Source organism: Bubalus bubalis, chromosome 6 (genome assembly GCF_019923935.1).
Source record: "Bubalus bubalis isolate 160015118507 breed Murrah chromosome 6, NDDB_SH_1, whole genome shotgun sequence".
NCBI lineage: Eukaryota > Metazoa > Chordata > Mammalia > Artiodactyla > Bovidae > Bubalus > Bubalus bubalis.
The window spans coordinates 97378722-97405710 of record NC_059162.1 but is presented as its reverse complement, the minus strand read 5'-3'; the positions used below and the strand labels follow the sequence as shown (position 1 = coordinate 97405710).

The 26989-nt window shown below is 46.5% G+C and overlaps 1 protein-coding gene across 1 annotated transcript in view; it reads right to left on the bottom strand.

The window, feature by feature from the left end:
• Nucleotides 1–214: 214 nt before the first annotated feature.
• AGBL4 (AGBL carboxypeptidase 4) overlaps nt 215–26989 on the bottom strand; it is a 1467749-nt gene continuing 1440974 nt past the window's right edge. The window contains exons 12-13 of the mRNA XM_044945032.2: nt 7888–7984; nt 215–1619 (exon numbers count right to left, since the gene is read on the bottom strand). Coding sequence (XP_044800967.1) covers nt 1499–1619; nt 7888–7984 — 218 coding nt within the window. The 3' untranslated portion in view covers nt 215–1498. The remainder of the gene's footprint in view (nt 1620–7887; nt 7985–26989) is intronic.

Here is a 26989-nt window from a genome sequence, read left to right as displayed (position 1 = left end):
TTTGCATTGAGCTGGCTGCAAATAAACTCCCCAGGATTCTGCCACAGGAACGGCTGGAAAGTCAAGCCTTGACTGTCCTTCCTTACCTTGATGACAGAGTCCCTGACAGCAAAGTGAGGGTTACATCAAATTGGGTCGACTTGCTGGTTCTTGAGGGAGGGAGAGACCTAGAGGGAAAGGTGCCAAGAATGCTCAGAGGAACAGAGGAGCTGCAGGAAGCACTTTATTTGTGTTCCTCTGGGCAACAAGAACCCAGGGGAGAACTGTATATACAACACAACATTTGTAGCCAACTAACATATTTTTTTTTTAATCGTTTCTGAAAAGCAATAAGCAAAGGGAGAAAAAGCTTTGCTCTCAATTTTTAACATACTTTGAAAATCTCCAATCCAAAGCAAAAGAATGCTAAACTGAAGCTTTGTGCTAAAGGCCCTATCTCCCCAGAGCCTCCCTTCCTCTCCCTATCTTCTAATCCTCATTTCCGGAAGGTCATTTTAATTAGCAGGCTGTCATGGTGACTCAGCCTGCTGCTTCACAGACAGGAAGTGAGCCAACTCCCCTGGACCCATTCATCATGCAAAGGTACTTTACTCTGTAGAAAAATGCACAGGGCAAGTGAGCTTGCCCTGCCTTGGGAATTGCCACGGTTGTTGTTTTACTTTATCAACCCCACCTGCCTCGGAGTGCATTCTTTTGTCTTTTGCATCTTCTGTACCTGACAGTCAGCCTCCTCCCCTCTATGGCATATTTTTCATATCCTCTTCTTCAGTGGTCAGTTTTGATCTCAGATCCTAAGATCTAGCGATCTTAACCGTGAGAGAGACCTTCTGGAATGTGCAGCTAATACTTTTTGTTTTAGGAGCTAAGGTTTCAATGAAACTACCCAGGCCATTGGGACATAGCTCTCAGGGTAGTTCTCTGGAGTTGCATGCTAGGGTTTAGGGGAGTCAGGGAGCATGCAGCTCATAGATAAAGTGACTGTATGTCTAAGACCACTGTGAGCTCAAAAATTCTGACCCATTGTTACCAAAGGTGCATTTGCCTTTTGTTTTGTATGCGTTGATGGTATTGTTTTGGGCCAGCAAATATGGACACTGCATTTCTAAAACAGTAAACAACGTGGCCTAGTCTAAAAGGTATCTATAGTAACTGCACAACTTAGAACAGTCAAGGGGCTGGAAAGCACTGACTAGAGAAGAGATATGGGGGTTTTCTCTTCCTGTGAGGGTCTCTGTGTTGTGGAAATTAGCATCTGTACTCATCTGGTCTGAGTCTCCTATTTTGTTCCTGAGCCTTAAGCTGAAGGCTCACAATTGATTTTCAAATGGTAAAAAGGAAAATCGATGATGAAATTTCTCATTTTTTTCCCCCTTCCCTTTCACTAGCTTATACATGTTCTCACAGTCATTCTTGGAAACTAGAAAAGGGTGATTAATTTCATGGCCCAGCAGAAAATGCATTCTCTTGCCACCACAAGACCTCCCTGGATTCCACATCCTTAAAAAGAGTTTGAAGGGTCTTTGTGGTTCACTGAGCTCTTCTTGTCCCCTTTGCCGTTGGGGTGGTTGCTGGCCGGGCCCCGCAGGAGTGAGTGCTTGTAGGAAGGGGGTTTTCCTTTCCTGCAAAGGGGGAGATAACAGAAAGAGAGAAGAAAGAAGCACATATACATGCTGCATTGGAATCATCTGTGTGTATGTCTGTCTCCCCCACTGGACTGTGAGCCATGAGTCTGCCACTGGACTAGGAGCAGTGGCCTTGACTGCCTCATCTAGACATCTCAGCAACCCAGCCCAAGGCATGACTGAATGAATGACTCTTGGATGAATGGATGGGTTGTATCATTCTGGTTCTGGAGAAAAGCTAACTGCCCTATGGTTATAATACTTCCACATTTCTACTTTGATTCTAACTCATTCTATCCGTTTCACGGCGGGCTGCAGATGAACACATAGACGAGCTGTAGGTTGGCAGATCCAGGGGCTTCATTCCCTTCATAACCATCATGGGCTCCAGAGTCCCTTTGTATTTCTCAGCATAACCTAATTATGGCATTTCATGGTGGGTCTGACTCCCCTACAAGCTTGGGGGCTCTCCAAAGGCAGAGATGTGTCTGCTTTACCTCCGTATCTCAGTGCTCAGCACCCAATGCAATACCCTTAACATTCTCTTCAACAGTTGTTTACTTTCTGTTCTGCTCCTGGTAGGCAGGAACCAAGTTTTATCTATGTTTGCATTTTTCTTCATATGGGGCCTTATTTATTACATTTTGAGTAATAAATTGATGTGCCATTCATTCAAGCATTGGACTACGATTTATATGCAGTGGAAAGACTGGCCAATCCAGAAAGAACTGAACTGAATTCTCAGGCCGGCTATAGGTGAGAGGTACGACCTTGAGCGAGTTACTTGAATTCTCTGAGCTTCATTTACAAAATGAGGACAAAATATTCCAGTTTCAGGGTGATGTGACGTTAAATGAGACACTACAAATAAACACACCCAGTGTCTTCCTTTGCCTACTGTAACTTACAAAGGCATGCTGCCATGTGCTAGGTGTGGTCCAAGGGACTCTGGAGGTGACAGAGGTGAATCCGACATTGATGCTGTCCTCAGGCTGCTTACAGTTTAGTAGAGGTCATAGTTGTGTGAAATAATGACAAAAAATAATAAACAATAAAGAACTACAACTCCTGGCAGAAAAAGGTAATGCCACAAATATGGGAATCTCTTGGGCTGTTAGATTTAGGATTCAATAATTGACTTCTTATAACCCATGCTGCTCTGATTCTGGAGTATCATTTCCTTCATTGCTGATGAGTCATGAATAGGGTAAAGACAAGACCAGGTGGCAGCACACAAAAGGGACACCTTGCCCTCATGTAGCGCCTCAACCAGGAAGCCTCACAGACTAAGATTCCACGCTCATGACAGACCTTGCTAACACAGGAAGATCATCTAGCGTGGCTGAGACACATCTAAGTCTTAGTACCCATCAACAGGCTGGAACACACACTTGGAATGTCATTTACAGGCGATGTGATCTTGAAGAAGTCCTTTCTCTTCTCTGGCCCCCATTTCTTCTTCTGTAAAATAGTAGCACCCATGTCCTTCCTGCATTCTAGGCTCTGGTGAATGAGGGCTGGGGAAGAGCTTTGCCCATTACAAGGTGCCATTCACGTGTCACTGAGAGTGTGGGTCTTTACTCCCAAAGGAAGCATGGGAAACAAGATGGATTTGTTTCTTTGGTTGTGAAAGAGGGTGGGCAAGCCCAAGTATGATCACAGGTGGGGTGGTCCCAGGTAGATGGCGTGCATGGGGAGAAGGGTGTGTGATAGCCAGGAAGGAGTGTGGACATGCAAAATGACTGTGGGGTCCTTACAGAGGCAAAAAACATCCACAGCTCCAGATGGGGGCACAGAGAGAGGCATTAGCAGGCAAACCTCTCACCTATGGGCCCCGCAGAGCTACTCTTCTTCCTACAGGGCCCTCTTCCACCTATCTAGACTCCCTCCTTTGGTAAGCTGACTCCCCAGAAAATAAGCTGCTCCCCTCCCATGGTTCCCACAGCACTTTGGGCCTCGTCTCTCAGCATGCCATTTTCTGGGGAGTTATTTGCCCAGCTGTTTTTCTCATAGGACTTTTAGTTTGATGTATCTGATTTTTCTCCATAATTCCTGAGTAGTATGAAGTATTGCTTGAGGATTGTTTGATGAGTTAAATGAACTGTTAGTTCCATCTTTACCACCTCTACTGTCCTCAATATCCAGGCCTGTCATTACCTTAGAATGTGCCTTTTCAGCTTCTGCTTCCTGCCTTCTCCGCCCTTTCCGCCAACCTGGAATGCCCCCCTCTCCTCCATTTCATCCACTTGAATTCTACATGTCCTTGGAAACCAAGTTTAAGCCCCACTTCCTGCATGAAGCCTTCCTTGGACACTCCTGATGACTGCCAAATGTTTGCCAGTAGATGTGGGAGAGTAATTTCTGGTGGGGTCTCACTTTTCTATAACACGAAAGTGTTGAAGTGGACGATTCTTAGGGGGTGCTTCAGTTCTACCATTTCCTAACTCATACATTCAGAGCTTATGTAGGACTTACCCTCAAGTAGGCCTCGAATGTGCACTGAGGATACAGGAGTGATAAAATAGTTCCTTAAGGAGCAATCCATCTAGTGGTGGAGTCAGACACACAAAGATGCCGTGACAATATGCTAGGGGAGGTACCATGCACACATGTGTGCAAAATGCGGTTAGGGGTTCAGCAGAGAGAAGGAGCTCCATCTCCAGTGGAGAACAAGGACCAAGAAACAGAGGTGCGATATCCAGACTGGGCTTTGAAAGATAAGCTGGCAGTCTCCATCTAGAGACAGACAGGGAGAACATTCCAGGAAGAGGGAAAAGGATGAACATGGAGCAATGACTTACTTAGTCGGGGTATAAAGTGGTAGAAAGCAGGTAGGGGGAGACTGTGCTCACAGGGAAAGGTGTGTGCTAGGAAGCTGCACATGCAGTTTTCAATGAAGGCCAGGGCTTTGACCAGCAAGAGGAGGAACTGAAACGTTACTGAAGGTAATGGGGAACCATGGAGGTTTTTGAAAGAGGGCATGAGGTGCTAGGTAGCTGAGCACTTTTATACGTTGCTTGGTATTGTTTGTGATCTTTGCATGTGGACATGCCTTCTCCTCTGTGAATCTGGGCTCTTGATGGCCAAACATTTTCTATGTTCCCCCAGCATCACGTTCAGGGCCTGCCACTTTAGTGGGCTCCAGGGAGATGCAGAGCTGATGATTCCCACCCCTCCCCTACACACAGGGACACATCCAAACCCCACAGTGGAGGCAGCCCTTCACTGTCACTGAGCCCGAGCCCACCTCACACTCAGGGGCCTGCCCATGCTCTGTGCTCAGCTTCATCTCCCCACAGAGGCTCACCTGCCTTGTCTAATTTGTATCCACCTTGATGGGACATTTTGTGTCCCTGTGGTTGAGATAAGCGTGGGGTCTCAGCTCTGGTCATCGCTGCCATGTCCCTGAGCCTGCACTCTCAGGCCCACAGCTTGTCCCTCTCCCCTTCAGGGACCTCCCCAGGGACGCTGACAGGCTCCTACCAGCACATGGGTGGAAACTGACACAGTATAATTATCCATCGAGATGAGAGAAAACAAAGATTAATTCTGAGTCAAAACATGTAATTTGCCTTTGAAACTAGAACTGCTCTTTCATGTATGTTATTCAATGCTTGGGTGGAAAATAATACAAAAATGGGGACGTAGTCAAGTCCCAAATCAGAGCTGTGTATCCTCCTGAGATTTGTGTTTTCAAGAGTTGCTGACAAATTGAGAACTAGGTGATATTCAAAGTTTGATGAGGGAGAGATGTGGGGATTCAAGAGGGTGTTTATTCTATTCTTCTTAGGTGAAGGGTGGGTGCCTTTACTGTGAGTCCTCAAGGCTGTGAACTCTGAGGAAGGAGTCCTTCAGCTCTTCTCTAATGAGGGTTCCAAAGCTCAGCGCAGGGCCCTGAACTCCCCTGTAACCTTTAGGCCCAGTTTCAGGGTCCTGCCTCCCCCATCTTGAAGAACTCTTCACTAACTGATGCTCAGAGCATGAGGCTGGGGATTGGGATGGGGGGCCCTGGCTACCTAGCCCTGCCTGTGGCCAGTCCTGTCCATTCCTGGGGCCTTGGACGCCGTATCTGCACAATGGTGATTGTTACCCTGCGGATGTCAGTGCAACATGCAAAGCAAAGTGGGAAAGGATCAAGTTACTTTTATTCAGGCTGACAGAGGACCTGAAAGGGACAATCCCCAAATTAACTTGTAAATGAGATTCTATGAATTCTTTCGAGTTTATAAAAGTGAAGTCGCTCAGTCATGTCTGACTCTTTGCGACCCCAGGGACTGTAGCCTGCCAGGCTCCTCCATCTGTGGGATTCTCCAGGCAAGAATACTGGAGTGGGTTGCCATTTTCTTCTCCAGGGGATCTTCCCAACCCAGGGATCGAATCTTGGTCTCCCCCACTGCAGGCAGACTCTTTTCCAAAGAGCCACCAAATGCACCTTCTAAAGGCTAATCCACCAGGATGGGGGCAAACAACTGAGACAGAGCATGAGTTTAAAAACTTTAAAATTTTAAGAACTTAACCCAGCAAGAATGACTTCTAAGGATGAACTGAGCACCTTCATCTAGAGGTGAGCTCCTCAAGGTCAGGGTCTTGCTTTAATCATTTATTCATTCAAGCATCCCCTTCCCCACTAGGGACTTGGCATAAAGTGTTGTTTTCCATGGATATATACATGCATCCATGCTCCATATAGCCTAGGCACTGTGGGAGAACAGAGAAGGAAAAGGCATGCTCCTTCTAAAGGCTAATCCACCAGGATGGGGGTGAACAATTGAGCTAGAGTACATTGTGGTGTAGACTCCTAGTGGAGCTGGGGCTCAGAGAGGAGGGACTCCCAACTGGATGGGATGTGGGTTCTGAGAGATCAGCCAGCCCATCTAGATAAATCCAGGGACTTGCCCTAGGCTGTGATGAGCTGTCTGGAAATCTGGGCCTGTAGCACAGAAGCCCCAGGAGATGGAAACATTCATTGAGCACCTCCTGGCTGCCAGGCACCGGACCATGCTTGTATCTAATCTTTAAAACCACCCTTAGAGGTTGCTGTTATTACCCTCACTTTAGGAAGGCAGAAAGAGGTTTTACAAAGCCAAGAGATCTGTCTCACATCTCACGAGCTTGAGACAGAATTTGAACCTACACTGAGAGTGAGAAAGGCTTCCTGCTGGAGGTAGAGCTTAGCTGGACCTCAGTCCAGCTTTGGAATAATAAACACCTAGGATCAAATCCTGCCTCTACAAAATGTCTTTGACCTCAGGCAATTTTCTTTACCTTTCTGAGCTTCCTTTTCCTCATTTGTAATATGAGGAGGAAATTATCTATGAGGAATGAATAAGACCATGTACAAAAAGTACTTGGCTTAGAAAATAACAGTGATTAACATTGTTTTTGTTAATAACAGATTAGGGAGGAAGGTGCATCAGTACAAAGGCCCTGAGACAGCAAAGCATTTGGCCAAGGTCATGGGCAAGGTCAGTGGGAAGATTCGGTCTGGCAGGAACCTTTTAAGTTGATACCATTAAGTCCTTCAAGGAGGTTGGATCACTAGGCAAGTAGGAGATGAGTTCAAGGCATAGGGTGAGGCTGGCACATCCCAGATGCCACTGGGTGTCCCTGCCCAAGTGCTCACTGCGCTCATAGCCAGCAGGCATGGGAATGTCCAGCGCTTAGGAAGGACACTCATCAACTGACCGTCTCTCTTCACCAGCCCAAAAAGCTGACCACAGCAGAGGAGCTGAGGGGAAGCTTCTCAGGGGTGTGTCCTCTAAGCACTGAGCCTTTGCATCTTGACAGCAGGGGCCTATCATATGTACAGGGTACATACATGCCTGGCACTGTGCAGGGTTCTCTAACGTCTCTTAATAGTCTTATAAGTGAGAATCACTGTCCCCACTTTACAGATGAAGAAATAGAAGAATCAGAGGCCTTATGAGCCCCAGTGACGCAGGAATCCTAGAGGTTGAGGTGTCAGATGGAGTAGCACATGGATATACCCAGGCCAGCTTGGAATAGTGGCTGGACTCAGCCTCCCAGCAACTCCCAGTCCTGTGGGTTCCCGTGTTAGATCCAGAAATGTGACCACCACCTCACTGTCTCACCCCATAATGATACGCACAGGAAACTGTACTGTGAAGCTCTTCGGACCCTGCAGTCTCGGTGGCAGGGCTGGGATCATCTTTCCCATGCTGCCCAGGGCCAGAGAGAGGCTAAAGGAAGCTGCCCCTGAACAACAAGCCAGTTAAGCAGGACACAAGCTCTGCTCAGCACTTACCGCAGCCTCGGCATGGGGATCGCCACTTTCTCGACCATGGGGTTCAGCCGGTAATAATCCAAAAATGTTCTCGCCACATTCCGCCCCAGCTTCATATCTGGAAGGGCGGGTGTTAAGGAGCAACTCTGGACTAGTAAGGAAAATGACAGCAGTAACAAACAGTGTCACCACTCACTCTTCTATGTGTGTCTGTACTGTCGTTTTGATTTTCACAAATCCTTAAATATTAGATACTATTATTTTCCTTCTTTTCCAGGTGAGAAAATTGAGATGCAGAGAAGTTCAATAATGTGCTCAAGGTCATAAAGCCTGGAAGGACTCTTACTCTGAAGCCTGTGTTCAGAGATTTTAGAACCTACTGCATCCTTTTAGGAATCACTGGGCTTCCATGGTCTGCAAATCAGGTGGCTCAGGGGGAGGCAGATAAGCAAGACCCAAGGGCAAGAGACCTTTTGTTATATAGAGACCAGGAACTGCTTGACCTTCAGGGACTAGGCATCTACCTTGGTAACCTTGTGGGCAATGATAAAACTTTCTCACCCTAAATAGTATCCCTGGTCTGCCTTGAAGTCTACCAGTAATTAATCCTTAGGGTAAGCACTTGTATCCTGTTAAATACAAACTCCCCAGGGAAGGGGAAAGGGTCAGTTCCATATTGACCAGTAACACTTTAGTATAAATTAGCACAACAGTCATCTATTCAACAACATGGAACATAGGCTCTGTGCACTATAGTTCGTATCTCTGGACCTTCACATGAGCTATTTCCTCTGCCTCATTTTTCTACAGCTAATTTGTAACCATCGGCTTTCCAATTAGGTGATGTCTCTTTAGTAAGGCATAATGCTCTTCTCTCAGGTCTCTGACTGGTGCTCTTGCCCTCTGCTCCTGTGGCTTCTGAACTGACTTCATACAAAGCACTTATCTTTTATCTCATGTCCCCCAGCTCTGAACATCCAGACCATCACCAACTCTTACCCAGGGGAACTTCTTTGTCTTCAGTTGGTCCAGGCCTTAAAGGGCCAACACACCTTCTCAGCCTCCAGGCACCTCCATTTAGTCATCCCCTGCTGTCTTCCTAGAAAAGGCCAGCATCATCTTTTCCTTGAATCGCTGTTATCCTGTCCTAATGGCCTCTCAGCCATGAGGCTGCCTGCTTCTGCTCCATTTTCTATAAAGTTGCCGGTGGGGTGGGGTGAAGGGGTGGCTGTTCTAAAGCAGAGATCTGCCCAAGTCATCCAACTGAGAGAAAACCTTCAGTGGCACCCAGTTGCTTTTAAAATTCAAATTTGGAACTTGATTTACTGGGTCCTTTGTAATTGGGTCTCAGTTTTATGCTTGCTGCCTCCTGCCTTCCACCCCTCAGCCTTTACATTCCAGTGATACTGAGCTTCTTTCACCTCCAGGCCTTTGCCCATTCCACTCCATCTTCCCAGACCACTCTCCCTTTTGCCCACAGGCCTGACAGGGCCAACACACCTTCTCAGTCTCCAGACACCTCCATTTAGTCGTCACTTCACTGGGACCGTCTCGGCCACTACTCCATCCGGGGTCATGGAGCGGGCCAGCATATGTGAAACAGTCAAGCAAGTTCTCACCCCTCACTTCGAGGTGTCTGCAGGCTGGGTTCGGACACAGCCCTGCACGTGAACACCATGAACACCAGCCTTCATGGAGCACTTGCTATGTGCCTGGTAGCGCACTGACCCTTTACTAGCACGTCATTTTAAACAACCCAGGGAGGAAGGCATTCCTACCTCCCTTTTGCTTTTGGAAGTTAAGAAACCTGTCCAAAGCTAAAAAACTGCCAATGGTAGACTTGAGACTTCAATCTGGGACTTTCTGATTCCAGAGCCGTGAACTTCCTGCCACTCTGGGCTGTTGCCCAGCTGGAAGGCACCTTTTCTGTCAAGGGCTGAGGCTCCCAGGCCAGTGCCTGGTGGGAGAAGGGAAAACACCAGATGAGTTATTTACAACAGTGAGATCTGCGGCTGCCACCTGCTTTCTTCCTCTGCTTGTGACTGCTCTTCTCTGTCCCCTTCTTTAAAAAGTTCACAACTTGAAAAGCCCTGGTGTTGGGCATGGGCTTTCTGACCAGCAGACCCCAGAGGCAGTCTCACTGCCAGGGCCTGCAGCAGTTCAGTCAGGCTCTAGTCGGCTTGAGGAAATTGAATCACCACTGTGTGCGTCGACAGTAAGAGCTACAGGGGCGCAGAGGAAGGGAGAGGTCCCCGTGGACCAGGCTGAAAAGCTGTAGCAGAAGTTTTGGAATCGAACGCATCTAATTCGAATCCTGGCTTGGCCACATGCTGTGTGTGGCAGATGGCACTTTCCAAAGATGTCTGCACGATGCCTCCCGTCTCACCTGCCATCCTGTGTTGTGATCTTAACACTCGTTCCTCTGGGAGGTAGAGTCTGTATCCTCTCTCTTTGAGTCCAGGTGGGCTTATAACTTCCTTGCTACCTAAGTAAGGACTGGCAGGAGTGACACTGTGGGACTTCTGCTGAGAGGTCAGAAAAGCAGCTGTAACTCTCACCTTGCCTGCTGGAATGCCCCGGCTGGGGTTCTGAGCCTCCAGCAAGCAGTCTGACTGCCCTGAGGCCATCCTGCTCTGAGGAATCCCAAAGCCAGCTCACAGAGGGTCTGCAGGCAGAGGCCCTGAGACTTTGGGGAAAGGCTACGTCAGAGAAAGACTCCTGGCCAGCCCACAGCCCCTCCAGCACTCTCCCGCTCCAGCTCCAGTCAGTATCTCATGGCTACTGCATCAAAGATGCCAAGCCAGACCCACTCAGCCTAACCCTTCCTAAATTTCTGACCCACAGAAAACAAGAGAGAATAACTATGGTTTTAAACATTAACTTTGGGGAAATTTGTTATGTAGCAGAGGGGAGCAAGAACACCATGTGACCTTGCAGAAGTTCTCCCATCTCCCTGAACCTTCTTTTCTCACCTGTAAAACATGAATAACAATGCCTGCCTTGCAGGGTTGTGGTGGTGAGATAAGCAACCAGCCCATGGATGCTGACTAAGTAAGGGCATGAATGTGGCCAGAGGGAAGCCTGAACCCTTCCTCCAGACCTGCAGTGACAGCCAGACTCACTCAGCCCTGGAGCAACCCTAGGAGATCTCTCTGTAGGTCAATTCTCCTGAGCTCTACAAGACAGAGGAGTTGGGCTGTTGCAGTCAAATGCCCCACTGTGAGCTGTTGATCATTTCAGACAAGCTCTGTTTAAAAGACAGTGTTTTAAAGGTGGGAATTGTCTGAGACAATCCTTTTTCTTTCCAACAATATTACATATTCCCTAAGCCCTGAGAGCCTCGCTCCAGTTATTTACTGCACTGGCCCTGCTGGAGCCAAGAAATGGGACGTGGGTGGGAGGAGGGAAGAGATTGATTGAACATTTTCAATTAAAACAGGCTGTCTTTGAACAAAGATTTAAGATCCAGGCAAGGAGAAAGCAATAACTCTCTTGGCTGGAACCTTCTCCAATCTATTGCAGAATTAAGAGAGAAAAAAATTGGGGTGAAAACTCCCAACTCTTCACTGCAAACAAAAGCCTCAGAATGGCGTATAAGTTCAAAATGTCATGCTCCTCAGATTCTTCTGTCGCTCCTGATGGGTTTCTAGCCAAGGGCAGGAGCAGACAGCAGGGGGGATCAGGACCCTGGAGTCAGAGAAACAGGAGTTGGCTGGACTTGTCCAAAACTCAGACTGACTAGGTGACTTTAAAGGGTGGGTGTCAATAGCTCCAGTACACGATGGGACCCTTTAACAAGTAACGAGGGTTGGCTTATTCACATTCATTTTTTTATTCATTCATTCTAATTTGGGGGTTCTTCCCAGGTGTGTACTGCCATGAAAAAGGGCTGAGACTAGGTTAGATAAAGAGGAATTAGATGCAGTCTAGGAGAAGGCAATGGCACCCCACTCCAGTACTCTTGCCTGGAAAATCCCATGGATGGAGGAGCCTGGTAGGCTGTAGTCCATGGGGTCGCTAAGAGTTGGACACGACTGAGCGACTTCACTTTCACTTTTCACTTTCCTGCATTGGAGAAGGAAATGGCAACCCACTCCAGTGTTGTTGCCTGGAGAATCCCAGGGATGGGGGAGCCTGGTGGGCTGCCATCTATGGGATCGCACAGAGTGGGACACGAATGAAGTGACTTAGCAGTAGCAGAAGAGACAAAGACCCTGATGCTGGGAAAGATTGAGAGCAAGAGGAGAAGTGGGTGGAAGAGGATGAGATGGCTGGATGATATCACTGATTCAGTGGACATGAGTCTGAACAAACTCCAGGAGATAGTGAAGGACAGGGAAGCCTGGCATGCTGCAGTCCATGGGGTGGCAAAGAGTCAGACATGGCTTAGTGACTGAACAACAGCAAGAAGACGATACTAACATATCCCAAATAGCTGCATTAATGAACAGGCTGTTGCATGGTCACCTTCACAAAAGCAACTACCACTTTTTCCTGGCACACCCTGCGCACCGTACAGTGTGGTTATTTACTATTGACAATCCCCACTACATCCCTGTGAGGCTAAAGCATAATTTGACACATATTTTATAGGAAACTGAAGAAAGGAGAGTCTGCATAATTGACCTAGAGTCTCGTGGCTAGAAAGTGATAGAAGTGGCATATGAACCTGAGTGTCTTTTTAACACCATGCATGTTTTCTCCTTTCATGAGTGTGGTCATAAATTCAAACACAAATTCTGCAGGCATATGGCAGATTTAATTCCAAGTGGAGGAATTGTGCAAGTCTTCAAGGAAGTGGACTATACCAAAGATTTGAAGGACGAAGACAAATCTGAAATGGGGAGGAAGGGATAAATGAGCATCAGTACAAGTGGGGAGTGTGGCTGTGGTCCATGATTCTGTGCCAGAAATAAGACAGAGAAGGGCCCGCAGGCCCTTAGTGTAGAGGGGAGGTCGGCTGGCGACAGATTAGTGAAGGCTCTATAGGTAAAATTATGGAATTTAAACTTCTATTCTCTTGGTAATAAAAACCAGAGTGTATCTATCATTGTATCCATCATCTGTTCACTCAATCTATGCTTGTTGATCACCTAGTATATTCAACTTCTCTAGAAGGCATGGGATATACTTTGCTTAAAAACAAACAAAAAACAACCAACCAAGATGACAATTCTTAAATCTATAAGCAGAAACAGTAACAAAAGAATAAAAAAATCCTAAATAAATACATAATTGTGATTTTAATAGTGCTAGGAAGAAAATGCAGAGTTTATAACTGAGGGCAATGTGAGTGCTACCTTAGAGTAGAGCTATGGGCAGGCTTCTGCAAACTGAGAGTGGGCAGTGGGTAAGCGTCTATGAAGGAGGAAGGGTGGGTGGGAGAGAGGGGCTGAAAGAGGGCTGTGGAGAGGCAGGCAGGGGCTAGATACTGTGGCACCTTATTCTGGATCACCTGAAGGAATCTGGATTTTCTAAGTGAATGGGAAGAGTCTAAGTGAATGAAGAATTTTAGGCAGGAAAATGAGATGATCTGATTTATAATTTTAAAAGGTCATTGTTTTGCTAAAAAATAAGAAAGCAAGAGTGGGAGCAAGCACATTAGCCAGGTGACTACTGTGATGGGCCAAGGGAAAGAGGGGACCCTGGAACAGGACAAAGACAGTAGAGATGGAAGATACGTCCTTGGGGGAAGAACTAGCAGGACCAGCTGACAGATTGGACGTGGAGCCTGCAAGAGGAGATGGAATGAAGGGTGGTACCTGGGTAGATGGTGATGCTGGGCTCTGGAATGTGAAAGACTGAGGGAAGAAAAAGACTCAGGGGAGAGGTTAGGAGTTCAACCTGACTTCAAGATGCTTATGAGACATTGGGAACCCTGATCCTGAGTCAGCAATGTGAAAAGGTCAGATAATGGAAGTGGTTTCTGAACCATCAGCTCTTTAGGGCTACTCATGCCTAATGCTTATGGCCTGAGTGGTCTGTCCCCTGCTGCTCACTCTCCACCCTCTCATCCCTGGCTCTCAGAAGGCGTGCAAGGTCCCTGGGAGAATGGCAGTGACTGAAGGACCCTTTGTCCTCATGTCTCAGGGGCTTGGATCTGGAGCATTGAATGAGCCCCTAAATGGGAATCAAGGGACCAATCTGCTTTCAACCAGTAACTTGTCATGGGATCGTAGCCATTTCCTTTCCCTAGGCTTAACTTTGCTGTGGGTAACATGTATGCTGTCTCAAGTTCTTTCCAGGGTTAAGAAAATATATTCAAGCAATTCTCAACACCATAAGCTTTTGAAAAACCCCATCCTCGTTCTTTCACTCAACAAATATTTATCGAGAAACTACCTACTCTGTGCCAAGTGAGTTTTAGGTGCTTGGCACAGCAAACAAAATTGACCAAGATACGCGTCTTCATCAAACTTACACTCTAGGTACTGGGGACAAATTGCGAATCTAGTACATTCGTACGTTATCCAGATGCCAGAGAGTGCTGAGTGCCATGAAGTAAAGATAAGCAAAGGGCAAGGGGATGCTGGGAGAAAGGCGGCAGATCATGGCAGAAAGCAGAGTGGGCAGAGAAGGCCTCTTTGGTGAAGTGGGGCTTCAGTGGGCTTGGAGGGGGTGGGGGAGCTGGACAGCATGGGGAATGAGTGACCTTCCTTGTCTGAACAGGACCTCTGACCAGCCACTTCCTAACTGGGCTCCTGCTAAGTCCAGCCCAATCCCACCACTGGGGATAACAGTCAACCTTGGGCATGGGTTCTCCCTGGTAGGATTCAGGAACATCTCCTTCTTGTCATGTGGCAGTTTCCTGGCTGATTAAAGGTCTTCCCACCTCCCAGGGCAAAGCCAGAGGGGACACCTCTCACATCCTCCCACCTGACCTGTGACCTCCCTTTCCTGGCCTGCTACTTCCCAGACCCTCATCTCTGAAGTTGGCTCCATACTCCTCTCTCCCTGCAGCACTTCCAGAACCACCAGCGAGCACTTGTAGCCTCCCCGCCCTGCTCTGCAGGGAGCTAAGGAGCAGCCCCACACAACAAATAACATATTTTGCTTCTTCTCTCCCCACAGTTGTGTACTGCAGGGAGATCTGATTGCTATCCCCATTATGCAGATGAAAAATCAGAAGGAACATGCCCATTGAGGCTCATCAGATACTAGCACAAAGAGGACTGAAGCTCATTCATTCACTCCTTCATTCATTTACTCAGATATTCATTAAATGCCTTCTATGTGCCAGACACAATTCTAGAACCTATATTACAATGACAAGAAAAACAGATACAGTCCCTGTCCTCATGAAGGTCTTTTTTTGCCATCATCCAGCCTCCAAATATGAAAATGGAACTCCTACCTGCTCCCTGCTGGGAAGCCCCCACCTAGAATTCTTTCTCTGGTCACACTCCCACCCATGCCAGCAACAGATGATCGCCATTAAGGGGACTGATAATTCTGCAGAGGAGGCCAAGGAAAAGTGATCCCTCTTTGGTAAGGCTGACAGCACTGCTGGAATGTTAAGAGGCAACTGTCCAGGAGCCTCTAGGTAAAGCCAGAAGAACAACGTGATATGAAGGATCTTTGGTGTCTGCCTCCCTCACCCATCCTCCCACGGCGTCGGACAGGTGCACGGCTAAACAGATGAGTCTGTCTCTCAAGTGCAGTGTGAAGGCTGCAGATGTAATTGCAGAGTCCACTCCAATCACAGCCAACTCCTAAGGCACTTCCTGAGGTAAGGAGGCCGGCAGAAAAAGACAAGGGAGATGCAGCGGGGTGGTGGGGGGTGGCGGGAGGAAGAGACAAAGATGCAGGAAGGTACAGAGACAAATGGGTCAGGGTGGAGCAGAAAGATAAGTGAGGAGAGAAAGCTCATCAGAGGGGCTGAGAGAAAGTCAAACTTGAAAACGAGAGAAAGGACAGAGGGGCAGAGAGAGAGAAACCTAGGAAGTAGATGACAGAGTGAATCAGAGAGACAGAAAGAGAGATGCAACTGTAGACAGGGCGGGTGAGAGAGGGAGGGAACAGGATAAAGGCAGAGAGTGAGATAGAAAGAGACAAAAGGAGAAAAGCAAGCTTAAGAGGTGAAGACAGTAAGTGAGATGCAGCAAGACTGAAAAGTAGAGGCAGGAACAGAGAAAGAGAGGCAGAGAAGGACAGAGAGAAGGAAGAGAAAGACTGATGGATGGGAAGGAAGACCTCCTCTTTGATAAGCGAGGTGCAGCTCAAAAGGGTAGGGTATATTCTGAGAGGCTCACTTCAGAGAAGAGGGTACAGGTATACACAGTGGAGAGGTGTCTAGGTCACGAAACAATGCTGGATGTTGGGAATAGCTGTGAGGCTCTATATATGTGTTTCTAATTGCCACTGTAACAAAGCACCACACACTTAGGGGCTGAAAACAAAAGAAACTCAGTGTCTCACAGTTTGGAGGCCAGGAGACTGAAATCCATTTCAATGGGCCACACGCCCTCTTGAGGCTGTAGAGGAGAAACGGTTCTGGCCTCTCCTGGCCTCTGGTGGCTGCCGGCATTCCTTAGCTTGTGACCACATCATTCCAGTCTCTATGATCACATCTCCCTCTGCCTTCCTCTTAAAAGGATATATGTGATTGCATATAGGGCCCACCCAGATAACCCAGGACCATCTCCCACCCCAGGATCCTCAACAATGACATCTGCAGAGATCCTGTTTCTACATAAGGTAACATTTATATCTCTAGGTTCCAGGGTCTGGTATCTGGACCATTTGGGTGGGGGTGGGGGGGTGGGTTTGCATGCTCCCTGGGTTCATCTGATTGGCAAGAGCTGAGGATGAAGACTCTGTCAGTGTCAGAAGTGGAACCCTGGCTCTGTGTGGGGTGCTCAACCCAACCATGTGACACTCAGCATCACTCAAAGTTGCCCAGCACCTCCCACATAAGCAGCAAGTGGATTTGTAGGATTTGGACCCAGGTAAGCCTAAGTCCAGGATCCTTTTTATCTGCATTGTTTGCGGCCTCTCAAGGGCAGGGAATACTCGCACTGGGCCGTGTGCTGCTTAGTTGACTTCTTAAAGTCAACTGTAAACCTGCCACCACTATCCCTTTAATTCAGATCCTTATTTCTTATCTGAACCATTGCTTCAGCCTCCTAATTGGTCTTCTTACCTTCAGTTTCTCCCCATTTTCATTGAGAGTGACATTCTCACAGTTGTAACCTCATCACTACCTGACTTACAACCCTAAGCTGATTCCTGTACAAGACCTAAACCCTGAAATCTGGCATTCCCGGCTTTCCACAAACTGGCCTAACTAAGCCTTGTGTCTTGACACTGTGTCCTGTGATACCATTAAATGTGGGTTTTAGGATCTGAAAGCATTGGTTTTAATCTTGGCTGCTTGGGCAAGTTACTTACCTTCTCTGAGCATCAGTTTTCTCATCTCTGAAATGACCTACCTCACAGTACAATTGTGCTGATTAGAAATTATATACCCAAAGCACTCAGCACAAGGCTGCCATATAGCAGCTTTAAAAATGATCATTATTTATAGGCCTGTCATTGCCAATAAAGCATGGGCTCTTTAAGGACAAGGGTGTGTCAGGTTCAAATTTGTTTCCAGAGTCATTTAACACATGTTAGGCCTATTAACAGAGGCAGGGAGAAGACAAACAAACAAAAAAGACAAGATTAAAGAAGGAGAAAAAGAAGGACAGAGAGATGAAAAAAGTATTTTAAAAATTCTATGTTCGGGGGCTTTCCTGGTGGTCCAGTGACTAACACTCTCAATGCAGGGGCCCAGATTTGATCCCTGGTTGGGGAACTAGATCCCACGTGCCTCAACTAAGAGTTTGCACGCTGCAGAATAGAATTAGAAATATTTGTAAAGCAAAACTGATATGATATGAGGGTAGAATGTAGGGTGCTTGCGGAGGAGGCTCGACTAGGAAAGGTGTCAAAGCTAGCTCACCAGATTCATGTCTCAAAGAACAGGGTAGAGGTGTCCCTGTTACTCCTGAACAAGTTGTCTGAATGTGACCCCTAGAAGCCAGGAGCTCTGTGCTCCCCAGAGTAGCTTTCTTGGCACCCTTCTGACCTAATTTAATTTTGCTGCACAGTTGTGCTAGGCGACTTCCCTGATTACTAAAATGAGGCTCCATTGGAATGTCTGATTTCTGTTGTTTCCTGGTATCTACTGCTCTGTGGGGGGATGTCTTGGTTTCATGTCAGGCAAAGCTGAAGGTTTCTGACTCACAAGATGGGGAACAAGCTGGGCTTAAACGTCCCATGAGACCAACACATTTATCCAATCTTTGGGAGAGAATGTATTTTCTCTGGAACTTTTCTGCTCTCACTCTCCCACACCTCCGTTGGGCCAGCTGGCCTATTGGTCTGCCTGGCTGCCTCCCTCCCTCTGACAAATGCTAAGCAGGATCTGCTCAGTGTCAGGCTATCAAACATGCCTGCTACACATCTCATTCAGTCCTGCTCTGTTTTAGTAACAATAAAACAACAAGTCATGCCCTATCCCATGTTCTCATCTCTCCATCGGGCAAGAGGATTTCTTAGACCAGTCATGTGCCACTTCACACTCGGTGCACGGCAGACCTCCTGCCTCACTGGCTCCAGGTAACTCCTACCAATTCTTTAGCCCTCAGCTCAACTGCCACTTCCTCCAGAAACCTCCCCTGACCTCCTGGCCATGCCAGTGCCACACTCACACACCCTCCTGGACCTGCTGGCACTCCTTCATGGTCGACTCACATTGGCAACTCTACCTGTGTCTACGATACTGTCTCCTCTGCAGACCATTATTAAGTTCTGTGGGGAATAGAGTTGCCCATTTCCTGGCCAGCAGAGCACTGACTCCTCTGGCCACAGTGATCGGTCAGTCATGGCATAAGCCCAGTGAGACTCAGTTCTGGGGCTTGTGAGAGAGAGAATCACCTTTAATGCAGAGAGGGTGGGCTAGGCACCAGGAGATGACATTTTGCTTCCAGAGGGAAGACAGCCTGTAAGAGAATGGAGCCAGTGTTCAGGTGGCAGCTTGACACCAAGATGACCTTGCTTGAGTCTCTTGATCCAGGCACTCCTAAGACCAGTGTTCCTTCAGATCTTAAAATTTTCTAAGCTAAGTAATTCCCCTTTTTACTTAAGTCAGTTTGAGTTGGGTTTTTTGTCACTTGCAACCAAAGGAGTTCTGCTACTACAGGACCTTGGAGTTTACCTCATCAAACGTCCTAAACTTACAGAGGCGGAAGAGACTTACAAAGTCACACAGACTTTTTTTATACACAATCAATTTTCCAAATAAATGTATTTCCTCACTTGCTTTTATCTGTTTCCTGCTGACCAGAACAGGGGCATGTTGTTCTCCAACCCAGATAGGGTCATAGAACATTGATCTCGGTCAAAGCATGCCTAATCTTTCTCCACCAGAGAAAATTTCTTAATCCAACTCCTCAGGAACCAGTTTTATTTTCCATTACAATGTTTTTATCCTCCAGGTAGAATTGCTGATGACCGTCCTTTCTCTTCTACACAGAGTAATCAGCAGCAATTAATTCTAATAACAAGGAGACGGCAAGAATGAACAGAGCATTAATTAGACGGAAGTAATCAGAGTCTCCCTTGTCCACAGTTGTTACCTGTCTGCAGGAAAATATGAGCAAGCACATGCGTGCATGCACAAGCACACACTTGTGTACACAAACATACACACAAACACACACAGGCACTTCTCCCAACCCCCAATCAACCAAGCCTCAAGGAGAGGGTACAGAATGAGCATGCTATCTGATCAGCATGGTGCTGTATAAAAAAGAAACTCAAGGACTCTGGAGCCACAAAGATCTCCCTGCTAACCAGTTACTTAAACTTGGCCTCCTCATTTGTAAAATGGGGATACACAGACCTACTTCAAAGTGGTTTAGAAGATTAAATAAGAATATTGTATGCAAAGCACTTTTCACTGGTGTGTAGCAGGAGCTCAGTCAATGCTAGTTTCCTTTCCTTCCACATCAAACACCTTTTATGCTGGTGAAGAATAAAGGCCTAATGTGATCTGAAAGTTTAGATCCTTCGAATGCTCTTGATCAGCCAAACCTCTGGATCCTCCCCTTAATCCTGTGCCCCTGTCCTTCCCCAGTCTATACCAATACACACAGAGACGCACAGACACCCACACACTCATTGGCCCGCCACTTTCCTTTTTGGGACTATAAATTCTGGGAGAGCAGTTTAGTACCCTCATTGCTCTCACAGTACCTGGCACAGAGCTAATGCTGAATGGACACTTGTTAAATAATCATCCATGAAGCCTGTGCCTTTGCTCATGTTTGCACTCTATCTTAGTCTCTTTCCTGGTCATCTTTCAAGGCTTAGTGTAGACCGCACCACGTCCTTCACAAAATTTTAGAACCTTGTTCCTGGAAGTACTCCCTTCTCCTCTGAACGCCATTCCTCTTTCATAATACCTATAGCTTTCCACCATATGATGTAAGATATATATGGATGACATAAGGTATATATGGGTATCTTTTTTTCCTGTCTTCTTAAGTTCCTTCAATCAATCATTCAACCAACTCCTTGAGTAAATGCTGAGTACCACGGGTACAGAGAGACACCCAGTTGTGTCTATGTCTTGAGATGTTTAAATTCAGACTAGTCCTTGAGCACAGCCACCGTGTCTGACTCATATTTCTCTTCCCCAGGCCTTAGACCATGGTAGGTGATCCTTAAATATTTGATAATGGCAATGGGTTTTCCAGGAGAGTACCACTGGAATGGAACATCAGTGGGTCTTGGGAGGTCATCCAAGGCAAGTGAGCTTCTTGAGGTTGGTCACAGATGTCCCTGAGCTTTCTGAGGGAAAGGATTCTGTATTCTAGAAGAAGATCTGGGTGGGGGGGAAGTAATTAGCCCTGCCCTTAGATGATGTCACACAGATGCATTCAAATAAAAAAACCATGAATCAGCTGAGACTTGGTACCCAGGGATGTATGATTTAGTAATAAACCTGCAGAAGCTGTGACCTGAGGAAATGCCCATCTTTTCCACCAGGTTTCACAGTGATGTTGTTCAATTCAATTGCTCAGTTGTGTCCAATTCTTTGCAACTGCATGGACTGCAGCACGCCAGGCCTCCCTGTCTGTCACAACTCCTGGAGTTTGTTCAAACTCATGTCCATTGAGTTGGTGAGGCCATCCAACCGTCTCATCTGTTGTCCCCTTCTTCTCCTGCCTTCAATCTTTCTCAGTGATGTTGTATGAGTCATTCACCCATTTTGGATCCACCTCAATTTTATTCAACCAGAAATTATGAACAACTATGTTCCTGGCAGATACAGAGGTCAATCAGACAGGAGTAGCCCCCTTTGAGAGTTCATAGTCTACCAGACATTATGCAAAGGAACATCATAGAGAGATGATGCAATATCCCTATATTGTGAATTCCTTTGTTTTCAGAACCTGAAGAAGGCTCCTCATTGTGTTCAGGATAAATTTCCAATCTCTATCTGGAACAACAACCTTTTATAATCTGAAGCATGGCTACCTGTCCAGCCTCTTCCCCATACCCACCCTGTGCCCTGGCCATGCTGCTGCTGCTGCTAAGTTGCTTCAGTCGTGTCCGACTCTGTGCGACTCCATGGACTGCAGCCTACCAGGCTTCTCTGTCCATGGGTTTCTCCAGGCAAGAACACTGGAGTGGGTTGCCATTTCCTTCTCCAATGCATGAAAGTGGAAAGTGAAAGTGAAGTCGCTTAGTCGTGTCCGACTTTTAGCAGCCCATGGACTGCAGCCTACCAGGCTCCTCCGTCCATGGGATTTTCCAAGCAACAGTACTGGAGTGGGGTGCCATTGCCTTCTCCATACTTCAATGCTAATCATTTCTAAGGCTCCATTATCACCCATGTCTTTGTATGAGAGATGATGTTCCAAAATTCTCTACCTAATCAACTTCTGATGATCCTTCAATATGAAGTGAAAGAACCAAAATAGAAGTATGCACAGGAGTATCACATTTGTAAAGTGGAAATAATTCAAAATATTATGGTCTTAAGAAAGCTTCTTTTTTTCCTTTCTCTCTCTCTCTACCCCACTCTTTCTTTCTTCTTCTGTCAAAAGGGCAGATTAGATTAGATTAGCTCTACCAACACTTTTGAAACTGAAAGTGTTGCTATGGGTATAAAAACCCCTCCATATCCCCCGTTTCTTGCTTTTAGAAAAAGATTTTAGTCTCCTAGGTCTTCCCTGAGTTTCAAAGAGCAGACTGAAGCAGTTACTAATAACACAAGTGAGGTAATGCAGAAACAAAGGTAAAATAGTCAAGCAAGACAAGTAATATTAGCTTGAGCAATAGTTTGGTGATAAAAGAGTTCTAGTTCCTCCTTAAGGGATATATAACAACCCAATGCACATTGTTCAGTTGTTCTGCAGGAACTAAGACACCCCCCGCACTGCCAACCTGGGTGGAAGATGCTGACTACATGTTGAACGCAAGCACAAAGTCTGGTTGGAACCAGAAGGTTGATGATCGACATTACTGAAACATCACTTTGTTACCTCACTGCTGACAACTGAAAGTCCATGAGCTGACCATGCAACCTATAACCCTCACCCCAAAATTTGCCTTTAAATACCCTTCTCTGGAACCTGTCAGGGGAGTTTGGGTCTTTTGCTGCATATTCTCCTTGCTTGGTGCCTGCAAGAAGCACTGTACTTTCCTTCACCACAACCCAGTGTCATTAGATTGGCTTTGCTCTGCGGCAGGCAAATGGACCCCAGTTTGGTCTGGCAACACTTTTCAGGTGCAGTAATCACACATTAATCTTTGTATTGGGTCTTTGGAAGTCATGATCAATCTGGCTGAGCTATGCCTTTCCTTACGGGTTTTGAAAACATCCCAAAAACCAATTAACTAGACTGTAGTCTTGGTTTCCTGGAGAAAATTCCTCTGAATGGCAGTGAGATGTCAGTTTTCCTTCACATTCAAAATCTTTCCCTTCCTAGATCTTGTTCCTGCCCAGGATTACAGTTTTCTCCCTTAAAAAATACTCTAAGAGATCACGATGGCCTCTTATTTTAGAGCAGTGAGGGGCTCATGCACAGCTCTGGGCTCTCTGACCCTTGTGGAATGTCTTCCTCTTCTTCCCACTCTTGCTTTGTCTCTTGGTGAATGTTTAATCACCCTTGTACCCCCAGCTCAAAATCTATCCTATCAAGGAAGTCTTCCCAGATCCCTTGAGGCTGAATTAGTTGCTCAGTTGCTCTGTTCTCTGTGTACACACAGAATTCTGTATCTATCTTTTCCTTAGCTTTAAGCACATTGTTTTATAATCTCGGCCAGATCGTGAGGTAGGTTAGGCAGCAGGTACTGGCTACCATTTTTGTTGAGATGAAAATATAGCAAATTAGAGAGAATTATATTTATCAGAACTCTCACTAATATGTGGTTGGAGGGAAATCTGAGACCCAGGGAGGTGAATTTACTTTTGCTTAAATTATCAAGCTAGAAAGTGATTGAACTGAGATTCAAATCTGACGACTCCCAAATCAGTGCTCATGTTAGTTATTCACTCAATCACATCTGCTAGCAGCTAACTGTGCATGAGGCACTGTCCCAGGCATTGAGATGCAAAACTTCAAGCATGGCTGTCTCATGGCAGGTAATGACAGAGCAGAGGCAAATCCCTTATGTTGGTCTCTGGTCTCCAGATTTGAGGCTCTCCTGTTCCACTGTGGGATTTCACCACTAGGAAGCTCCATGGCCAGCTTCCCAGCCTCGCCCTCTCCCTAGGAGATAGCAAGGCTTCCTCGGAACAACCCTTTCCTCTGCACCGAAATCTTTGGCTGTGCCCTCCGTGGAAAGACAGCCAAGGCTGCTGCCAAGTTCATTAATAATTTTGGCTTTCTGGAGGAAGGAGTTGGATTGCTTTGCTCTTCAAATATCAAAACATCCAATTAACACAGCTAATTAGCATCACTAGCAGCAGTCAAAAGAATGGCAATTTAGATGCGGATTTCAAAGGTTTCCTAGTTGCAGGCCAAGGCAACCCATCTCTTGCTAATGACAAGAGTTCCTTGTTTAGGCAATTCTACAGCAGCCATCAATTAGCTTAGCCACTGGGCAGAGACTGGCCTCATCCCCGAGTCATTTGTCTAATCAGAACTGGGGATAGAGAGTAAGAGACAGAATAGGGTAAGAGAGGGATGGAGGGAGAAGGGACTGAAAGAGAGAGAGAGAGAGAATGAGAACAATAGGCAAACACAGAGAGGGAGAGCTGCAGAGAGAAGTAACACACAAAGAAACTGTCGAAACAAAAAGAGAATAAGTGAGAAAGAGGGAAACGTGAAAGGTGACATTCAGATAAACGGACAGTAGTGATATAGGTACAAAGAAAAAGACATAATTTCCTAAATATAGAAAAGATATTATAAAAAAATGTTCGACCACCAGTAGCTTTGGGAAGGTCGCTGTTCATTGGGGAACCTAGTGTTCTGATCTGTAAAATCAGGCTTAGCTGTGAGTTCTGATTAAAATTTGTCAAAGTTCAACTGCTATGGTGAGATCCAAGAGAAGAGAGATGAGGAGACCAAAACCAGGGTTTTCTCTTCCCTTCTCACACTGGATGTTGGTCTTCCCATGTGCCTTGGTTTCTCTTCAGAAAGTCAGGCGTGAGGTCAGTATTCCTCCATTTGTGTACTTTCTCCTGGAAACCCAATGGGCCCAGCAGCCAGGGCTCCAGTCAGCCAGGAGCACCGCTGTCTTCCCCAAGGAAGGAAATCAATGGATCTCGCATGGTGTCCACCTCAAAAATGGCTTTTGTGTTTGCCTCCGCCCTGGTTCAGGCCTCAGGGTTGTGTCTCAAGGTGACTGCAACTGGTCTCTCCTTGCTGCTGTCCAGTCCATTCTCATCATTGTTGCCAGAGTGACATTTCTAAGATGCAGATATGACCCTGTATCTAACTTAAACCATTTTTTAATAGATTCTATTCTATTTAATAGATTCTTACTTTCTCTAGATCAACTCCAAACCCATTAAACATGATATTCAAGGCCCTCCTCTGGGTTCTGTTTCCTGCCATCTTCTCTGCAGCTTTCTCTTGACCCATATCTCCCACTCCCTACCCTACACTCACATTCCAACTACACAAGATGATGTGGGGTCCCCTGGGCCATCTGGTAAAGATCATACATCTTTACCTCTGGGTTCCTCTTCATACAGTCTGGCCCCTGCAATACCTTAATTGATCCCAGCAATTTCTCTGTGTCTTTCTATGTCTATGTTTCTGTTTATACACATCCCCTGCCTATTAGCTTGTTCTTTTTACAGCCTCACCTCTTACCCATCAGGTACACAAGGGTCACAAACTCAAATGTCTTTAGCCCCTGGGCTTATAATATAAATATGTGCAATGACAGGTGTGAAACAATAGGGGGCATGTCAAATTGGACAGTGAAAGCCACCCTCCAAGACCTTCAAACTTCAACATTAAACCAACCACCGGGCACCAAACATTCTCCTGGCCAAATCTGCCATCTGCAGGAAGGAATCAGTGATGGGCCACCAGTTGGTGATGCACCATCTGTAAGTTAGAGCTCAGCTTGCCTACAAAGTCCTCCATGCTCAGACTCTATTTCCATCTCCTTGCACCTGGTTCCCTGGGGCGGGGGCATTTCCACAGCCTCCACTGTCTCCTCCCCTTTGGGCCCTGCAGGGGTGTTAGCTATGTGTAAACAGCTGCAAAGAGCACTAACATTTACAGTGACTAGGCCAATCCCATCATGTGTCTGGCCCAGGCAAGATATTATTAATCAGCATTTTAATGAAGCCTAATTACTGCAGATGATGCCTCCCACCAGGTAAGACAATGGTTACAGATGGGAGCAAACCAGTAAATCACTGCCCTCTCCTGGAGCTGGCCTCACTGCAGCACCAGAGGATTAACTCTGAGAGGACTGGACAGCTGAAGTGAGGAGAGTGCAGCAGAGGGCTTGCTCCCAGTGAGAAATGACCTTTCTCCCCAGGGCCTCCAGAAACACTGTCTGGACTGTGCGTGGAGCTGATCTTCTAGCTGGGGATTAATTCTTTCAGCAAAGGATCACCATCTCTTCTGAGATCTCCTTCATCTGACACTGTCTTTGCAGATATGACTGGGTCTCTATTTCCAGCATCTACTTGCGAGTCAGGCCTTGGTGAGGCATTAGAGTCAAAAAATGGTCTCTGTTTCCTCAACTCTTTGCTTTTTCTCTCTGTTCCTCCATCCACTCCTCTCTTCTCTCTACAGCACTCAAGCACCAGGGACCCTCACAGTCCCAGCCTCTGTCGCTGATTAGTGAGGGGTTAAGAGTACAAGCTGCGGATCAGATAGTGCTGGTCCAGACTCTGATGCCCACATCTATCTGCTGTGACTTTGGGAAGGTTACTTCATCTTTCTGACCTTCAGTGTCCTCATCAGCCACAGGAGAGCAATAATCTCTGCCCTGTCTTCTTCACGTGGCTGTTTTGAGATTATGGAAAATTCCTAAGGCAGTGCCTGACACCTAGCTAAGTCCTTTCCCTAATTCTGAAACTTCACTGATAAGTCAGTTGGTGGCAGAAATCCTTGGTCCTTGCTGGACATTTTCTTTCTTGATTGGAGAATGAAGCATGGATTTTACAGTTCTCCCAAAATCATACCAAGAGGATGTTCTCACTGGTCTAGGGTAAAATGACCTGACTCCCCTTCTCTATCTCCTCCTATATACACTACCCACTCCTCCTGTTAAATTACTGATTTCTTCATGCAACTCTGTTACTCAAGAACCTTCTCTGGCTCCCTGTTGCCTATAAGCTAAAACCTCATATTAGTACTAGAGCATCAAAGGCTTTCTCTGATCTGGTCCCAAAGGACTTTTCCAACTTCAGTTCCTAAGCCTCCTTTGAATGAACTCCCCAGTCAAGATAGGCCAATGTCTTAACATGCTTAGTTCTACCTTTCTTTAGCTCTCTGCCTTTATTCAGGATAATCTACTCTCCAGAACGCCTTCACTGCTAGATTGTAAATTCCTTCATTGGACTGTTGGAGGCAGATGCTATTTTGTTTCGAATCTCAGCATCAGTAGAACTAGACGCAATGAAGACCCTCAATATTTTTTAAGGTGAACT